The 20,733-nt window shown below is 41.4% G+C and overlaps 1 protein-coding gene across 1 annotated transcript; it reads left to right on the forward strand.

Annotated features, from left to right (window-relative positions):
• The first annotated feature begins 8,556 nt into the window (after positions 1-8,556).
• On the forward strand, positions 8,557-15,435 carry LOC148065008 (sterile alpha motif domain-containing protein 9-like). Its single transcript, XM_087809283.1, has 3 exons — positions 8,557-8,618; positions 8,930-8,992; positions 10,496-15,435. The coding sequence occupies exons 2-3, from the start codon at positions 8,965-8,967 to the stop codon at positions 15,082-15,084; spliced, it is 4,617 nt and encodes a 1,538-aa protein (XP_087665409.1). The 5' UTR covers positions 8,557-8,618; positions 8,930-8,964; the 3' UTR covers positions 15,085-15,435.
• Positions 15,436-20,733: the final 5,298 nt, after the last annotated feature.

Raw genomic sequence — 20,733 nt, forward strand, 5'->3', positions numbered from 1 at the left:
TTCTTGTCCAACCGAAGGTCAACCCCCGCCAGTACGTGTGCCCTTTCTAATCAACGTTCATCGTATCTGTAAACCTGTTCCAGCCTGGTTGTGGCTGATGTAGCTGTGAAACTAAATAAAAAGCGTGAGGGAGACACAGATCGCTGGTTGTCACTGAGATTGTTTGAGCGTCTCTACGGTCTGAGTGTCTCCCCTCGCGAGTAACAAGTTTTGACTCTGGTTGTTTTTCACTCTGTCCAGGCATTGAGAACTTCACTAATTCTCCCAACAACTTGGTCCTTCGAGCCGGATCGCTACGACTGTTCTGGAGGTGCGAGGACGACGAAAAACTGCGCACAGTCGGAGGATCTATTCTTCAGGAGAAAGCCCACACGTCAGCGATGGTTCCTTCCTCGTTCTTCGCACCACCGGAGCAAACAAACGCGATCCGAACACAGCTGCCGAACAAGTGACGCCAACTAAGGTCAGTAGGATTGTTCAGACGTGAAACGATAGATTCTTGACGAAGAACGAAACTCAGCTAACGTGCGTTTGTTGAGGTGTTGCACGGTGGTGCGTTTACAGCCATCCGTTGGGGCCTGTTCTGGTGATTCTGTCACAGAAATTAAAAGAGCTACCTGAAGAACTGTCATTTTGTTGATTGTGAAATAAAAGTCTAGTTACGGGAGTGAATCTTAAACACCCAGTATTTGTCCGCCTTACCAACAGTTGGGAAAGGTAGAAGTTTGACAAATAGACCGTTCTAGACTGATAAAAAGCAAAAAACAAATGACACAAATAAATGAAACAAAACTCGACATAACATGCGTTTGTTGAGGTGTTGCACGGTGGTGTGGGTTTACATCACGTTCGGGCCTGTTCTGGTGATGCTGTCACAGAAATTAAAAGAGCTATCTGAAGAACTGTCATTTTGTTGATTAAAAAACAAAAAACAAATGACACGAAAAATGAAACGTGATGAGATAACAGGGGAATTTGATAAAACTTGCCCAGATAATGGAACAACGATATACTGGTTGCACCAAGTACTTGAAAAACATGGAAAGAAAGATATAACTTCGAACCATCCGAAGATACAAGTAAAACAGAAGAATTGCTCAGACAGCTTTTGCTTCATAAAGATAAAAAAAAAAAACGGACTAAAGAAAGTCCCGGGAAACAAATCAAGGTTGCATGAATCTGGCATGATTATCTTGCTTATCTTAAAAGACGGATAAGAAAAAATCTTTGAAAAAACAAGTAATCACGTGTTCAAACAATGAAGAAGTGTGTTACGTAAGGCCTGAAGACAATGAGACTGTGACTTGACGAAGACGTCTTACCGGACAAAAACCAACAACACCAAGAGGCTGCAGGAGGCGCCATCCTGATCCCCGTTAATACTACTAAGACCGGAAACTCAGACAATAACGTGACCAAGACAAAACCCGAGAAGAGAAAAACTAAACCTCTTCCCCGAGACCAAAAATGTAGAAAAACTAGAGCTATGAATAAATGTTTTTTAAGAGAAAATAAAACAACTAATACCATTAAAACTACTTTTAACCAATTAACAAACACTTTACTTGAAAAATTCACCCTTTACGTATTGAATTTATGAAATAAATAACGTGAGAAATTCACCTTTTATGTCGACATTTACAATAAATAACTCAGATCTATTAGCCAAAGAAATATGAAATGATATATTTATTGTTTACATTTATTAAAATGATTATACTATTTTATCAAACGTTTTTATGACATTCTTTTTTTGATCTATGAATATATTGTTTTGTATCCATTTAGACGCATTTGAAGTGTCATCTCTGTTTTTTTTTTTGTTTTTTTGTTTTTTATAGAAAGAGAAGATAATGTAGAAAAAAGAAAGAGAAGAGGAAGTGAAGAGAGAGAAGACATAGAGGAGGAAGAAGAGAGAATAAAGAGAGAGAATGAAGAGAATGAGTGAATAATAATAATAATCTTAACTATAAAATAATTTCTTAAATATCTTAAGAATGTGTGTGTGTGTGTGTGTTCTTGTGCAGGAATGTTATTAAAAGCTACAGAATTTTTTAGACGTTTATAGTTTAGTCATGACTAAAATCTCCATCTGTGTGCTGCATGAATGTGTACATGTGTGTGTGTTTGTGTGTGTGAAGGTGAGGGCTCAGCTTTTTGTTTCAGTAAAACTTCAGAAAATATGTTTTAAAATGTAGTCGATTGTTCTGTTTTGTGTTGTTCTCAACACTTTAATTCGACTAATATGAAAAGTAAAATGAAAGTATGACATTAACATATTTAGCCGTTGAAATTATTTAAGTCTCGACTGCCGTTTGTGTATCATGTCTTTAAATGGCATCACGGAAGGACGGAGCGAAATGATCGTGTCCGTCGTACTCATGGTTTTGACAATAAAACAAGGCCATGTGGCCAGAGAATGTCAGTCTCATAAAGACTGACGGGGAGGAGAGGCAAGGTGTTTCCTAAAAACACAATTGAATCTGAATCAGAAGTCTCATCCTCCAGAGGGCACCAAACGTGCCAAATCCACACTCTGTTGAATTATTTTCAACCCGACTCTAAAATTCTTCTCTGCGATTGACTTGTCGAGCACTTTTTTGGTCCATACCAATTCATCCAGACAGTCAGTTCTAGTTTTCCTTTACATTTCAGGGCACTGAACTCACTTTTGCCCATCTTGCTCAAAGCTTTGGTGACTCACCCACCATCTTTTCTGAAGCCATTTCTCCTTTCTAAACTTTCTGCCCAGGCGGCTGAAATCACTGCACTTTCTCAAACCTGCCGCCATTTCAAGGACGGTGCTGTTCCTATTTATACTGACAGCCGATATGCTTTCAACAATCTGCATGTTTATACAAAACAGTGGGAGACAAGGGGCTTTAAGACAATTGCGGGGAAAGATATTATTCACTAGACTTATCATGTACATGGGTTTCAATATTTTGCCAAAGATTTTTTCAGCAAATGCATTTTATGCATCAAAAACGATCCTCAAGATCACAGACATACCCCTAGAGGACGATTTTCAGAACCCAGTAATCCATTCCACACATGGACTTTATACAGTTAAACCTTGTAAACCAATTTGCATATTGTCTGATAATAATTGATGCTTACTCCAAATGGGTAGAAATCTTTTCATCCAAAACACCAGATGCACTCACAGTAGAAAAAAAATCTCTGCAAAAACATTATTCCTACATTTTCGAATTCCAAAAATCATCCGAAGTGATAATGGCACACACTTTATAAACAAAGTAATTAAACGGCTAGCTAACCATTTCAAGATTGATTTGAAAAATAATTGTGTTTACCATCCACAGTCAGCAGGACTGGTGGAAAGAACTAATTGCACCATAAAAATAAGTTAATCAAAGCAATGAAAGACACAGGTTGAAACTGGACTGATTGTATTGAATTAGTAAAACTCAACATGCACATTATCCCAGCCACAGGACAAACACTGTCACCATTTGAAATGTCGTTTGGGCGAGCATTTGTGTTGCCAGGACTAGCAACCAATGAGAAGGATGATCCTCGACTCGAAGTCCTCGACTTGGCCTATGAGATGAAAAAGGCCATGGATGTTTGTGAACTGAGGCAAGAATGTGCAATCCAACTGACTCTGTCCAACAGAACCGCCCTGTTCGCGTGGGAGACTCTGTTCATCAAGATCATCAAGAGAAAAATGTGGGCTAGTGATCGGTGGGAAGGTCCATATCCTGTTCTCATCACAACACCCACAGCAGTGAAAGTTGAAGGACGAAACTGGATTCATTTGAATCACTGCAAACCTCGCCCCTCTTCTTTGATTCAACAACAGTGTTCTGATAGACGGAAAGTCTAGGCACTGATCATCACCCTCTACTTTGATTCAACAACAGTGTTCTGATAGACGGAACGTCTAGGCACTGCGACAGCAATTATGGATGCCCTATTCCCCACAGGAAGACCGGTGTGGACCAGAGACAAGAAACTAATAGACTGACACAACTAAGTGATGAAATATTCTACAAAACCCACAGACCAAAACGAGCGTTGCCCACCGGACCTAAGCTTGAATTCTTAGACCCTTCTGAAAAAGGGAGACCTCAACGTCACGTAGAATCATTTATAGGAAGCACTGGCACCAGAATCACCCTAGATCGTGAAAACATTCCTCTTGACCAACTGCAACCCAGACATCAAAGTCACCGCTTCAATTCATTTCAGAAACAGAAAATTGATTAGAGTGCATACTGCTATCACACATAGAGGTGGTGAAACAATCGATACATTAATAGAGGGTGAGACAGGTATTTCACATAAGAACCTTTGACTGCCGGTTTAGATTTGGCTAAATCTATTACAAAAGACTGTGTGGTTTGCATGCCAGGAAGAGAAGCTGTAAAAATAATTGACGTCCAGACAAACGAGAAATGTACCCTGAATCTGACTATGAGTCAAAAACCTACTTTTACAGGATTATGTTCAAAGTACAGTGCTAAACATTTGACTTTGCATTATTCTCCTAGTCCTCCGCAATTTTGGGTCCCCAGCATTGAGGACCGGGTCCAATACGTATGTTACTCAAAAATGAACTGTTCTGGTGGTAAAAATTGCAAGTTTATTGGCAACATTTCTCAACCCTTGTGTAACCATACAATCCCTGTTCCCCAATCCTTTGTCCCCAGCAGAACTCGTTTGCAGCTGTGGTGGTGGAGTGGCGGGGACACCTTTCGTGCCTTCCTCTCAAAGAACTGGATTGGCTCCTGTTCGTATGTAATCGGTTTAAGACACTCAAGTGTAATTGTTGTAAATGATTTCCCCCCCCCAATAACACTCAAATGGAAGGCACCAAATCTCTCGTCGCACCTGCCACCTCATCACCACACATATGGCTAGACAATTACATGCTGCATCATTAATGACTCTCCAGAACCGTATTACTCTAGACATGATGCTTGCTGAAAAAAGCTTGTGTATGCCCTTTTATTGATGGTGAATGTTGTACTTTTGTTCCTATGCACACTGCTAAGAATGGCACTCTCTCGTTGGCACTGAAAGAACTGAAACAGTTCAGAAAGAAACCACCACAAAAATTCTGGTATCTCAGTTAACCCAGTAACCGCTTGGTTCACACAGATATTTGGTGATTGGAAAGATGTTATGTCTGCAATGGCCGCCGTCCTTGGTATCGTGCTCCTGCTTATGTTTGTCGTGTTGTGTGGCATTCCTCTTTTCAAACTTCTAGCTAATCGTCTGCTGATTAACCTGTCCCCTAGAGTGACAGCTCACGTTCAAGCCTACGTGACCCAAGTAATATACCAGGGCGTATCCGGGGATGGTGACTCTGACACCGAAGTGTGACCCCCAGGTATCTTGCAACGCTCACAAGACAATACGTCCCGCCTTCTTGTTTGCAGTAACGAATGTAGGGCGACGAGACAGAGCGGTTGGCACGGTGGTGAGTGAACTCTGCTGGTCTCGGCCGGCTGCGTGAAAATGTAACGCCACTCACCCAAACCTACGGTCCTGGTTTTCTCCAACAAATCCTTCTCTATAGCCCTTTTCTGGTAAAAAGGCAATTTTAGAGTGGTTAAATATTTGTATGTTTAAACTCTTGCTCTGTCCCATTCTGTTCAAGATACTTCTGTTTCTCTTGTTGCTTGTTTTATCCTTTCAAACGTTTTATACTTTTTGTACCTTTCCATCACCATATATCATTTTTACTGTTTACAGCTGCCCCCTAAGTGAGGTACAATTGGATCAACAGGAGGGAAATTTTATAAGAATTTAAGTGATCAGAATGTTTGTCCCTCACAAGTCGGTGCCTCGTGACTGATAAAACTTGTGCATCAATACTGATAAAACTTGTGCATCATGGCTGATGAAACCACATACCATGACGTTTAATCCACAAATTGTAGATGGTTCTTGTCTTACTCCTGCCAACCGTAGGTCAACCCTCGCCAGCACGTGTGCCCTTTCTAATCAATGTTCTTTGTATCTGTAAACCTGTTCCAGCCTGGTTGTGGCTGACGTAGCTGTGAAACTAAATAAAAAGCGTGAGGGAGACACAGATCGTTGGTATTCACTGAGATTGTTTGAGCGTCTCTACGGTCTGAGTGTCTCCCCTCGCGAGTAACAAGTTTTGACTCTGGTTGTTTTTCACTCTGTCCAGGCATCGAGAACTTCACTAATTCTCCCAACAAGAAGCAAACAAAAACTAAGAATGAATCTAAACATAAAACTACACTAACAGAAAGAATTAACTCATTTAGATTAAAACTAAAACTGAACTAAACTAGATTTAAAATAAACGAAAGAAGAAATAAAATATATATTAAAAGTAGAAATAAAAAAATAAAAAATAAAAAAATGTTAATAGATCCAATATGGAAATAATAAAAATACAAAATAAATACGAACAACAAAACAAATGGGGTAAAAGAAGATGTATTGTGGTCGGCTCATACTGCTAGGTAACAGGCAGGAAGGCAGTGGACGTGTGTTTTACTCTCCCCAACCAGGGTCAAAAATCAGTGGAAAACAAGGGGATAAGTACATGGGGAAAATACCCAATTCTACTACATTAATAAAAAATGTCATGGTCAGGGCTACTCCTGAATGAAGGTTATTTGTGTGTAGGTTGAAGAAGATGGACTCGGAGAAGATCGAAGAAGACGGAATTCTGGGATCGTTTTTTCCTCTGCACGCCTGGAATCGGGACATGGACGAAGAGGACTAGATGACGAAGGAGAACAATCACACCGTCTATGGGAGATGAAGAGCAATCAGACCGACTGCAGATGATGATAATGCTGATGGACTGGGCTACTGAGAAAAATGATGAAAGAATGATGAAAGACCACTTCTGAATAGGGCCAAACCTTGTGTCACCGTTTAAAATATATAAATATCCAGACAGATGATTATACTTTCGGTTATACATATACCGTGTTCAGGTACATGATGATGATAATATGTTGTTGGGAAGATATTAGATAAAAAAACGATAAAATGTTGCTGCGGAACAACCATTGAATAAGAAATGTTGACTTTTTTGTTTATGACGTGACCTGTAAAGGCCACGTCAACAGGGGGAGTTGTTAGATTAAAAATTATTATACACTATACATATACGCCATACTTAAATTAACGCTAAAAGATAATCAAAATATAAAGTATAAATTACTGGCTTCATCTAAGAGCTTAAACGTTTGAATACACATTCCACTCAGACGGATTCACTGTCTCAAGACAAGCTTGGAACAGAATTAGGGATACGACACCGGTTATTTAAAACGTCTGTTCGTCTGCCTTTTCACACATTGGGTCGTGGATCAAAGAACGAAGCGGGACACATCCAGGAGGCTGCGGCTGGAAGACGGAAGCCCCCCACCCGAAAACATTTGAATGATAGATTGCAAGAGGGCAAGTTAGGATGTTTACTCAGCGGATGACCGAGACACAGGCAATATGAAAGAACCATTTGCCAGAAAGAGAAGACCTCCCAGGCCGGAAATTTGCCTTAAATTTTGCGATGTTTCTACAGCTCGAGACCGTTTCTCCTGGGGCTATTGAACTGTACAGTTGCCGGAAGAAAGTGCGTCCGATCGACCGTGAAGCTTGTATTTTGTTTGACTTGAAGTGGCGAATAAACGACCCGTAAAACTCTGCATTGACAGTTTTTTCTCCACAAAGGGAAGCATTAAGAACTGGAACGGGAAATCACAGCGTGTTGGAGCGACCGGAACGGACTCCTGTTTTGAACGTTTTACTTAGTAATAAGAACGTTGACCAGAATTTTGTTCATTTTTACCAGAACTTTCTTCGTATATATTACAGAGAAATGATACTTATATCACTGGAAACGCCTTTACTTTAACATTAAATTAAATTGTACACACATACCTACTACATTACTCCCTTAAAAGTAAACAGTATATTTATTTTTCCTGATCAATAACCGTAACAGTACTTTATAGTAAGAAACATGTTTGTTGTTTTCTTTCATACATATTAAACATAAACTTTTACAATAATTAAATGAATAACGTTTGTTTAACAAAACACTGTCTAAAGAGATACACACAGTGGCGCGAGCTCTCCCACATGGCTGATGCAATACAAGCATCGTCAACAATTTAGCCGTTTTATAACAAAAATAAACACATAATTCAGAGAAATATTTAAAAATCGTTGGTTCAAGAAAATGTCCATAACTCTTACGCCTAAAACACCGTTCTAGTATCGACCGAAAATGACTGTATTATACTTTTAAATGAAATATTCACGTACCGTTATTAGATTTCAGCAGGTGAGAAGTGACATTAACGGCTGTACTTCCGTCGAGACGAGGAGATCGGCCCTTTCAAAATAAAAGTCCGCGAACAATTTAAGTTGAAAAAAAACCTATAACAATAATTGATTGTGACTGATGCATGAGAAATGGATGAAGTTTTATGTTAGTATTTCTCCGTCAACGTCACTTGCTCATGAACTCAAAAAGTTTTCTTCTGAAAGTGGGCGGAGCTTAAACGAGAGTTCACATGAAACGAGAAACAAAACCCCGCAGAAGATCTGGACGGTACCTCGACACATTCCATGGAGCGGCTTTAAGACAAGAACAGGCAAGTAAAAGTTAAACCTCAGTCGTTGCACGACTGTTAATATTATAAATTAAGTTATTTTTCAGGCATAGTTGTGGATACAGGAAAAGACGGGATGCTACAATAAATCTTAAACCACTGCTTACAATTAATCCAAAGATTTAACAAAAAATGATAAAGATGAATATTTATTTGTAAACGAGTGTTTAAATTATTCCCAATTGGACCCACATCTTACGTTTTCTTACTTCAGATGAATACATGTGTTTATACAGGTGTGTGAAACAATTGTCAAGATAAAAAAAATAAAAATGACGCCATTTTCTTTGCAGGGTGGAATGTGAGAAAAGAAGACCACAGTCCTGAGATGTGGAAATATGAAGATAAAGCTATGGGTAAGATGTTTATCATTTAGAATTGAGGCTGAAGTTCAGGGCCCGCCCTACCATTCCTTTTGTCAGCCACAGGAGGGTGGATTTCCTGAAAATCGAAACCAAGAACATATCTCACAAAGACTGAAAAAGACTAGAATACAGTTACAGGGTAATGTTGAATAAGATTATTGTAAAATAACTTACTTAACTCAACTTAGAACTAATCATTTACTTTCATGAGTTGGATGAAACGCTGAGTGTAATGTTTATTACACTTCTGTTGTTTACAAATGTTAAATACATTTTACCTTCTTAAATGTATTCCAGTTTATTGTTGTTATGTAACACCGTTTTCATTACACCAGGAATACCATGTTTTTTCCGATCATTGTTTACTTTTTATAGAAAGATAAACAATCAAGGCACATTAAAGACGCACAATCACACACATACTGACACAATAACTTCCTTCTGCCCCCACCCTTGGACCAATAGCCAAAAGAAAAAACCCAAATGAATACAAATATATAAACAAATATCAACAATGAACTTTTGAAGGTGTCAGTGATCACGAGTCAGTGGTTTAGAACTTTAAAGTAGTTGTCACTTGGTCTATAAATTTAAACCAGACGGTTGAAATTCTGAACAACTAGAATTTGAGCAATATTCAAAGCAACTCACTGACACCTGATGTTGGACGTACATAAGAAACAGAAAGTACATAAGATATGTTTGTGAATCACAACCACCGTCTAGAAATGTTTTGACACAGTGAGCAGCTCTAACCGAAAATAAATTACCCTAGGGCAGGGGTTCTCAACCTTTTGCAAGCTGTACCCCCCCAGCCCACCCCAAAGCTGGTACTTTGCAGTCCGTGTTTTCAGTGGAGCGACTCACGCTGCAGCCACTGCTGGTTGAGGAAAATGACTGTAGATTGATACGTGCTTTAAAGTTACAGTTCATACAAAACTGCAGCGAGAATTCTGACCCGCTCTAGTAGAAGAACTCACATTTCTCTGATCCTTAAAACTTTTCACTGGCTATCAGTTTCTTTCAGGATCAGTTTTAAAATTCTGGTTCTTACTTTCAGAACTATTCATGGTCAGACCATCAGTGATCTGATCTAGCCTTACACCCCAGCTTGGGCTCTGAAGTCTGTGGATCAGAATCTACTGATGGTTCCTGAACAGGGTTCAGAACCAGAGGAGAGAAATCCTTCCAGACTGTTGCTCCTAAGCTTTGGAACGATCTTCCTCTCCCTCTGTCTAGCTTCGTATTGTTTTTGTTTGGTAAAGCGTTTTGTGACCCTGGTCTAAAAAAAGGCGCTTTACAAATAACCTTCACTTTACTTACTGTACTTTACAAAACATCAACTCAGCTATTTGAGGATAAAGACATTCTAATAAATTAGATTGTATAAATATGATGCAACCTTTATTGTTTCACTTGGTGAAAGAAAAAAAAAGTTTAAAATAAGTTGCTGATGACAAAATAACAAGTTTCCAATCTTTTCTCACCATGTAGCTGATGAAGAGCAGATTGCCCTCGAAAACTGGAGTGAAGATCAAGTAAGAGACTGGCTCAGATCGATCGGGCTGAAGGAGAAGTATGTTCAAAGACTCTATGATGAGGAAGTTGACGGAAAAATTCTTCTCGAACTAGATGAGGACTTTTTGTCAAGAAAAATTTGCAAGGCACTGGGACCTTCTTTTTTAATCATATCAAAGAGAGATGAGCTCATCAAACGTCAACAGGTTAAGCAAAACGAAATCTCTGGCAGCGACAGTCAAAATGAAGTGAAAAAGAAGGCAAATAAGACAAAATCACAAAACAGTCCACCTACAACAGGCCAACCCGAACTGGTCCACGGTCCTAACCAGGGTGCACAGAGCCAGCAGACACCAGCAGACAAAAGCAACACAAAGGATGACTGCAAACCACGACCGTTTGATCAGGAAGCTCTTGATTTCATATACGTGAAGAATCGAGTCCTACTACCAGAATCTGGAGCATTTGACCTGATAACCCCCTGTCATGAATACAAGTCTTTTGCTTTGGCGGCCACACTAGACCGCACCAGACTGCAAGCAAAGTTTGCCTGTGAGGTTCTTAAATTTGCAACAGGTTGTATAAACATTAGGACAAATGGAACAATACACTTTGGCGTGATGGACAGCAGAGAAGATTCAGGATATGTGCACGGTGAGATAATTGGTGTACCAGTTAAAGAGAAGGACATGTATGTAGACGCTTTGGACTACGTTGAAAGGAGCTTCTCCTCTGACAAGGATCAGATTCGACAGTGCATGCGGCCACCAAGATTTGTTGAGGTCATGGATCATGAAGGTACAGAAAAGAAGTATGTTGTTGAGGTTGATATAGTACCCAAGATCAGTATCGTCAAGAACAAAGTGTATTCTGTTCGTTTGCCCAAGTTCAATGAATCCAGCAACAAAGTACAATTTGAGAAAGCAACAATTTATCGAAGGATGGGCTCAAAAACGGAACCAGTGAATGACACAGACATAAATCACTTCTATGAACGGACCAAAGATCGAGATGCTCAAAGAGAGGATGCAGAGAAAAGTCATTTCTACAATGCTCCATCTATCTGCAAGGACCTTGGAAGAAAACTCACAATGCTGATGACAGATGGAAAGAAATTCATTGATAAAGACAAGTGGTTCATTTTAGTCACGAACAAAATATCCTCTGCTGATCTCGACAATATTGACTGGTTGTTAAACCTGAACATCTTTTGTGTGTTCGACTTTGACCCAGACTCAAAGGTCTCAGGTCTGTGCAATACATTCCTTCAGCATCATGTGGCAAACATGCGTTCTTTGCAGAGCTACAGGCTCCCCACTGGCATGGCCGTCAAAGAATTAGTGAGCCGCTTGCATCTGTTTGAACAGACAAGCTGGATTTTCTCAAATGGTCGTTCTGACTACAATGGAAACGACAATCCATGTGATGAAATGACATGGATTAAATCCAAAAAGACTCTCCTTTCTGAATGGGTTTCTCTGATATGCAAACATATCTTTCCTAAAGGGGCATTCCAAGTTATTTTCCTCATTACTTCAGAAGTTGAGAAACCACTTTTGCATACATTCCATGAATTCTACAGAGACATGGAAGGTCATGAAGACATCATCTGTATCTGTGAGTCTGAGGAAAACTTCTTAAAGTGGCAAGCACTTGCAGAGTCATATGGCAAAGAGGATGTGGACAATCACAGCGTTGTTGGGCTGAAAATGAGCCACGTTGACGCAATTTTGCAGCAGGTGCAGCCAGTTAAAACAGTTGACAAACTTTTACCTGTTGTGAATGGGAAATGCACTCTTGTAACACAGGAAGAGGAAAGAATGTATTCCTTGGAGATTCTTTCAGTGAATCATTGTGATGAAACAAACGTCGACTTCATCGATGAGGAAAAGGAGGAAATTGAGCAGCAGTTTTACAGAGGAGGCAGAGTGGAGTGGATGAACTTCTGGCTTGCTGATCACGGTTATGTGGGTGAGGTGATTGAAAGAGATGCATATGGAGATGCTTCCAAACTTCTTAATGACAACCTGAAATATAACACCTGTCAGGACCCTGTCGTCACCATAAATATCAACCATCATCCTGGAAGTGGTGGCAGCACAGTGGCAAGGCTGTTGTTATGGAACCAAAGAAAAACACTGAGATGTGCCGTCGTAAAATCTGACCAAACAGTTGCTGATGTTTCTCAACATGCAGTTGAACTAAGAGAATATGAAGAAAAAGATCCACAAAGATGTCTGCCCCTCCTGCTCCTGATTGAAGATTCTGATAAGGACTACCTGGAAGATCTCAGAAATGAGCTGGAAGTTGCCATGTTTGATAAAAAGATTCAAAATGGAACACTTTGCTTTATTTTACTGAGTTGCAGGAGGTCTCACGATCCAGAAAGGAAAACCAAAGAGTCTCCCCTTAAAAATGTCTCAGTCACTCACAGACTGTCAGAAAAAGAAAAGAGGAAATTTGCTGCAAAACGTGATATACTAGAACAACAATACCAGCCAGATTTCATTCTCACCTTTGTCCTGATGAGCGAAGGTTTCTCAGAAAAGTATATTCGACAGTTCGTCAAGCATCTACTCCAGGACATTGACAGCAAGTCTGTTGTCACACGCCTCATGCATTATGTGGCACTGCTAAACACATATGTTCAAAACTCCTACATCTCCCAGTCACACTGTGAAGCCTTGCTATCTATGACACTTCGTGTGGAAAGATTCCGTCAATCCAAGTTTGAAAAATACCTCAGCGATCAGGCAAAACTGGTGTTTCTACACCTAAAAGACGACAAAACTCACATTCAATCCATCAGAATTATCCATCCACTAGTTGCAAAAGAAATCCTAATCCAACTCCTGGATAAGGAAATGAATCAAAGCAAGTTGGCAATGAATCTACTTGGAGAAAGTGTACTTTTTGAACACAGATTTGGAAGAAATGAATATCACACATTTCTGAGGGATCTTTTTATCCGGCGGTCCAGAATAAGCAAGGGTGACACATCTGACACTTTCTTCGCCCCTCTTATAGAGTATGTTCGTGAGCTCGAGGGCGGCCCAGACCCAGCAATTGCTTTACTTAAAGAAGCATTCACATGTCTAAATGAAAATCCCTTTATTGCACAGCATCTCGCTCGCCTTCATTATAAATATGCACGTTTTGAGGTGGCTAAACACTGGGCAGAGGTTGCTGCAAAACAGGAGCCCAACAACTCGTACATTCTCGACACCAAAGGCCAAGTGTACAAAAAATGGTTTCAAGCTAAATGCAAGGCCATTGAGGACAGCAAAGCCCCCAAAACTGTGGAAAGTGTAGCAGATGCAGTGGAGACTGCTCTAAAAGCCATAGAGTGTTTCCAAGACTGCGAGAGAGCTGCTGAAGCAGATATGGAACATTTGAACAATAATGGATATTTTGAGGAGGTAGAGGTTGGCTGCAGTTTGCTGAAGCTGATTCAGTCACTGCCAATGTTTTCAACACCACACGGCCTCTCAGAATTGACAAAGTTCCTGCTAACGGATTACATTCCCCCCGAAATTCACGACTCGTGGAAACCATTTCATGAACCTCTGAAAAAACTGCACAAGGCCATGCAAGATTCACTTGAGTGGATATCAGAAGATCTCAGTTATTTCCAGACGGAAATCGAAGCAGATGAAGAGGAGACACCAGGAAATCCTGAGGAGAAGATCAGCCATCCACTGATGTGGTTGACAAAAAGATCTTCAGAGTTTGGAAACTCCTTCAGTGGCATTGATTTTCAGCCAAATCAGCAAATTCCCACCAATTTAACTCCATTTCAAAAACAAATGATTATTTATCGACTTGGAGGGGGAAACATCACATCGCTTATCTTCAAGCTAACTGACAAGAAGAATGGATTGCAGATCCTGAAGACCATTATTTCTCTTTACCCAAGCAATCCACTGCAGGCAAAGTTGCGCCAAAATCATATCATCTGTTACATCTTGGCCCATATCACTCTGAACTGTTTGTCGCCCCAAATACAGTCACCCTCCATGAGAGACCTGCATACTCTGTGCCAACAATTCCCACATGACAATAGAAAATGTTCACCAGGAGCACTTTTCTTGTTGACATTATTGTTTTGGCCGGATGATCATGACTCAGACACTGAAAAAGAAGCCAAATATGAAACAGTGCAGTCAGCAGTTGAGGAACTTAAAAAAAGATTCTGGACCAAGATAAAGGACATCAAACCAAGGAAGAGAAGACTATACACACATTTTCTCCTTGGGAAAGGAAAAGGATTGGACAAGTTTGTCCACAAGATGAAGTTTGGAGAATTAGAAAATGCCTCCGTCTCTGAGAGACGCTTAAAGTGGTTCAGTGGGGAGGCCTGGAAGCGGCCTGAGACTGCAGAGATATTGAAACAAGTGTCCGGATGGACTGAAGATGGAATCGTCTACCTGGCTGGTCCCAAAAAGAGGAAGTTCAGCCTTCTGCCCCTCCATGCACGTTCATTGCCTCACAGCAATGAAAACATCACATTCTACTTGGGCTTCACATTCAGGGGCCCAGTAGCCTGCAACATCACTAAGAAGTAGCTCATCAATAGCCTTACATTTTGTTCCTAGGACTCTAGCCTTAACCACGATGAAATATGTAGAATTGTTGCAGAATCTTATGCACTTATATGTGTCCTTTTGCTTCTTTGCAAGGACAGTAGTTTAAGAGCCAACCACAACAGCAAATTCTAGCTGCTTCCAGAGGATCCCTGTAATTATTGCATCTTATGTCACAAATACCCACTGCTACTGAACTACTGCACAAGGACTGGTTCAGTATTTTGTACTATACTCGTATAACACTGCAAATTCAGTATTTTACTGTTTAATTCGTCAAACTTTTGTGGATGTTCATGAAAAATAAATTGTTTTTGTGAAGAAAATAAAAAATTGTATTGTCACATTTTTCATATACTCCTATACCGGTGAATATCCCAAACAAAAAAATCAAGTGTTTCCACGCAGGACCTATTTCACTGCTCCACACCAACAACACAGCGTCTGCACAGGAAAGTTTTGAACGTACATTGGCTGCCGGCGAGAGCTCTCAAAGCGAAGCACACATTGTTGCCTCAGATTAACTAATACCACAAGAGCAGCCACGTCTGTAGTGTGGAAGTTTGGTTCAAAATGTCAGACTATATCCAAACAAATATCTCTTACTAATGCTATCGAGCAAAAGTGGTAGCCGGCGGTGGCAACACTAGCAATTTGCTTCTCCACCTTAGCCGAAAACACGTTTTAGAGTACCCTCCACATCCACAGCTCAATCTGCACCCACTTAAATGATAAGGTTCCTTTAATAATGATGGTTAACTGCACTGATTATGCAACTATGTCCAAACATTTTTTTCCATTTTTACTGCAACCATTATCATTCTCATCTTTAACATAATAACCCTGGTATGTTTTCTCACCTTTCTGCCTGCCTGTGCCCCTGACCTGTTTTTTCGGATATCGTTCCCGTTTGCCGTTTTTCCTGGACTGCTTTTGACGATCCCTCTGCCTGCTTCTAAATAAAAAATTTAAAAAAAAAACGTGAGCAAGTTGTGAGGAGTGCCTCTTCCCTCGCCGAGCTGAGGCACAGCATGGAGGCAATGGCCGCCCAGCACGTTTCCCAGCAGCAGACGCTAGGTCATCAAGTGCCCACCATGGCGGCACAGATCCAAGCTCTGGGCGAACAGATGGAGGTGCTCTCCACCCAGTTCCTGTCCCCCGGACCTGCCCTCGCTTCCGGGACCTCCACGACACTGGCTACCCCGTCGCCGCTGTCCGGTGAGTCGGACACCATCGCCGCACCATCCACCGGCGCACTCAACCGCCCTCCCCTTTTCTCCAGTGACTCCGGTGAAGGTAGTGGATTCCTCGTTAAGTGCAGCCTGCACTTTGAACTGAACTCTGCTGCATTCCCGACCGAACGCACAAGAGTAGCATATATCCTTTCTCTGTTGTGCAGACGAGCGGAGGCCTGTGCCACGGCGGAGTGGAAACGGCGGTCGGCCATCTGTGACTCTATAGAGGAGTTCACCACGGCACTGGAGCGCATTTTTCAGCGCGGCCCTCCGGTTCGAGAGTCGGCTCGATCTCTCCTCCGGCTGCGCCAAGGGGCACAGTACGTGTCGGACTTCGCCATCCAGTTCGGCATCATGGCAGCGGAGAGCAACTGGCCCGACTCCACGCTCGCGGAGGTCTTCATCGAGGCCCTCGCTCCCCGGATTTGGGTCTACCTCATCCCGCTGTCGGGGACCCTGGACGAGATGATCGAGCTGGTCACCCGCATCAAGACTTGTCAACGTACCGAGGAGTCCCGGGATCGGGCACTGCTTCTGCCATCCAGCGGCTTCACTCTGCCCACACACCACGCCGCCGTCTGCCTCGCGCAGTCTGAGGACATCGAAGAGCCAATGTAGATGGGCCGGTACTGTCTTCCCCGCCACGAGAGAGAGAGAGAGAGAGAGAGAGGCGCATGTAGGAGCATCGCTGCCTGTACTGCGGGGCAGAAGGACACCGTGCCAGGAGCTGTCCGGTAAAGGATAAGAGGGTCAGGACGGGTCCGGCACCGCCGTCTCCTCATTCCTCACGTCCCACCATTTCCGTGACTCTGAGCCGGTACGGGCACACCTGGTCCGTGCCGTGGTTCATCGATTCAGGAGCTGACAGCAACTTCGTCTCAGCGGTGCTGGTAAGTCGACACGACATCCCTCTCCAGCGGTTGCCACGTCCCATCCTGGTCCAAGCTCTCGACGGCCATGTCCTAAGCCATGTGGAGCGGCGCACCCTACCGGTCTGTCTCCCTTTCGCTGATGGCCACCTCGAAGATATCCAGGTTCTCGTCCTGGCCTGTTCACCGCACCCCCTCCTCTTGGGTCTGAACTTGGTTCCAGCAAAACCAGACCCTGCATTGATTACCGCTCACTCAATAAAATCACAATTAAGAACCGCTATCCCCTCCCGTTAATGTCATCTGCGTACGTGACTCTTAAAGGGGCCACTGTGTTCACCAAATTAGACTTGAGCAACGCTTACCATCTCGTTCGCATTCCCCAGGACGACGAATGGAAGACCACATTTAAGACCGCATTACGAGCATTTAGTCATGCCGTTCGGCTTAACCAATGCCCCTGCGGTTTTTCAGGCCTTGGTGAACGACGTCTTAACCAGTTTGTTTTCGTTTATTTAGACAATATCCTGATTTTTATTTTTCTAAGGACGAACGGTCCCACCGACAGCATGTACTGTTAGATTAAAAATGATTATACACTATACATATACGCCATACTTAAATTAACGCTGAAAGATAATCAAAATATAAAGTATAAATGACTCGCTTCATCTAAGAGCTTAAACGTTTGAATACACATTCACAATCAACATTTCACTCCAGACTGATTCACTGATCCCGCCAAGGTACAGGCGGTCTCCGACTGGCCGGCCCCCCACGCAAGGCTCTGCAACGGTTTCTCGGGTCATCCATAATTTCAGTGCTGTCTGCTTTCCCTTACACTGTCTCACTTCTGAGTCACAGCCCTTCCGCTGGTCCCTGGCCAACGAGGAGGCGTTCCGGGAGCTCAAACACCGCTTTACTTCTGCCCCCGTCCTCCGGCAACCTGATTCCCGTCTCCAGTTTCCGGTCGAGGTCGACGCTTCCAGCACTGGGCTGGTCGCGGTCCTGTCGCAGAGATGCGCTGCCGATGGCAAGACTCAACCCAACCGCCGGACTCCTCCCCCGACTTACGGTCCATCTAACCGTCTCTTTGTGCCAGAAATCCTCCGCAAGTAGGTCCTCCACTGGTGCCATGCGTCCAAGTGGTCCTGTCACCCAGGACAGCAACGGTCCCCGACTCTGTTGAGGCGGCGGTTCTGGTGGCCTGGGCTTGCGAGGGACGTCTTTACTAGCTTTTTTACTGATGAGACATGACAACTGAATATGAACACGAAGATAAAACGATTAAGACACAAAAACAAGATTTAACAAGAGAAGTACTTTTCCTTTTGCTTGGCGATGAACGACAAAACCAAATGGTTCAGTCGGTTTACCAGCAACTGAACATGTTATCACGGAAATAACTGGTCTTTTAACTAGGAAGTGAAAAAATAAAATATTCACAATTAAAGTGGTGCAAAGATAAATGAAAGCTTATACAATAATAACATAGCCACGATTGATATTATCAAGTTTTTCTACATAAAAAAATTCAAGTAGGTTTAGTAGTCGTTTCTTCACTTATACCCATAGATCAGTGGAGAAACTACCTTAAAAATCTGCATTTAAAATGACCTTTGAACTCACAGGGAGGCGCAAACAGAACGGCATCTTCTCTCTCACTTCCAGGCCAAGAGTACAGATGTCTTTGGGGAGATATGATGGTCTGCCACGGGTAAGTGTGGCTGCCTGACCCCAGCGGATCTGAATGGGGTAAAAGCATCATAGCTGTCCAGGTCGACTGTAAAAGTGTAAAATAATTGAAGGAATGTATTTAGAAGACAGTCTTTCAAGCGTTCATTTTGTTCTGAAAGATAACAACACTTACTGGATACCAGCATAGGTCACACGCTTGATGGTGAAAACTAAATGGCTGCTGGATCGCTTTATTCCCAGTTCAACTATGTTTGCTATGTTTTTGTGTGACCACTTTACACCAATACTGATGACGTAGAACATCCTAGTTCACGAAGAATTTAGAAATGATCATATTGACCGCGCCACAAATCTCCGACAAAATTTTCCACGTTTCTACTCGACAAAAATTATCCGCAACATCGAAGGTGAGTAACATGTTTATTAGAACCTCTATTATATTAAAGTTATACATTCATCTGCGAGTCCAAATATCTTTTAAATCGATCGATTCACTCACTGATTATTTTGGTCAAGACCAACCAGCCATGTTGACTGACGTTTTATGTCACTTTCAACACCAACGTCATGGATTTAATCATTACAAACACAATGTAACTGTGCTCCATATGGCCATTAATGTATATTTAAACAACTTTTGGCATTTTTGTTCAATCTGGGCTGTTAATTTGTCTTTTCTATGCATGTTTTTAGATTCAGATTTTCTCATTTAACATTAATAAATTAATTTAAATCGATGAATTCATTATTAAAAATGACCAACATCATCATTTCATAAAGACACCGTCTTGTTTAGAGGTCACACCTAAAATATTGAACAATTGTCTTAGTAATAAGAAGGTTGACCAGAATTTTGTTCATTTTTACCAGAACTTTCTTCGTATGCATCACAGGGACACGAAACTTGTATGACTGGAAACGTCTTTACTTTAACATTAAATTAAATTGTACACACATACCTACTACATTACTCCCTTAAAAGTAAATAGTATATTTATTTTTCCTGACCGATAACCGTAACAGTACTTTATAGTAAGAAACATGTTTGTTGTTTTCTTTCGTACATATTACACAGACTTTGACAATAACTAAATAAATAACGTTTGTTTAACAAAACACTGTGTAAAGAGATACACACAGTGGCGCGAGCTCTCCCACATGGCTGATGCAATACAAGCATCGTCAACAATTTAGCCGTTTTATAACAAAAATAAACACATAATTCAGAGAAATATTTAAAAATCGTTGGTTCAAGAAAATGTCCATAACTCTTATGCCTAAAACACAATTGATGCATCGACCCAAAATGACTGTTTAAGACTTCAACATGAAATATTTACGTACCGTTATTAGAGTTCAGCAGGTGAGATACATTAACGGCTGTACTTCCGTCGAGACGCGGAGATCGGCCCTTTCAAAATAAAAGTCCGCGAACAATTCAAGTTGAGCAGTTGTGGGCAATTCAATTACCTCAGGGTCCGCACTTTACATATATTATTTATTATGATTAAAGCAAACATTAACAGATTTATAAATTGCATAACAAAATCTTTATTTTAAATAAATCACGTTTTTTTATCTTAAAAATGCTATTTTTAGTATTTTTTTTAGTATTTAGTAACATAAAGAAGCTGATTATTTTCTACTACAAGGCACCGAACAAGAAGTTCTGCACTCGTGACTTCAAAAAGTGAGTTTATTGATAAAGTCAGCATATAAGTTATTTTTTAAAAATCTGCGTCACTGTTGAACAGGCCTTATTGTGAACGAGCAAAGACAATGAATCACAGAAAAAAAGTAGAAAACTTCGGAAATTAATAAAAAAAACA

Source organism: Callionymus lyra, chromosome 15 (genome assembly GCF_982586985.1).
Source record: "Callionymus lyra chromosome 15, fCalLyr1.hap1.1, whole genome shotgun sequence".
In the NCBI taxonomy this organism is placed as follows: Eukaryota; Metazoa; Chordata; class Actinopteri; order Syngnathiformes; family Callionymidae; genus Callionymus; species Callionymus lyra.

Excerpts from the sequence above, each read along its gene's own strand:
- LOC148065008 (XM_087809283.1), top strand. The coding sequence starts at position 8,965 with ATGTGGAAATATGAAGATAAAGCTATGG. Across the intron at positions 8,993-10,495 it reads ATATGAAGATAAAGCTATGG|CTGATGAAGAGCAGATTGCC; the intron begins GTAAGATGTTTA and ends CTCACCATGTAG.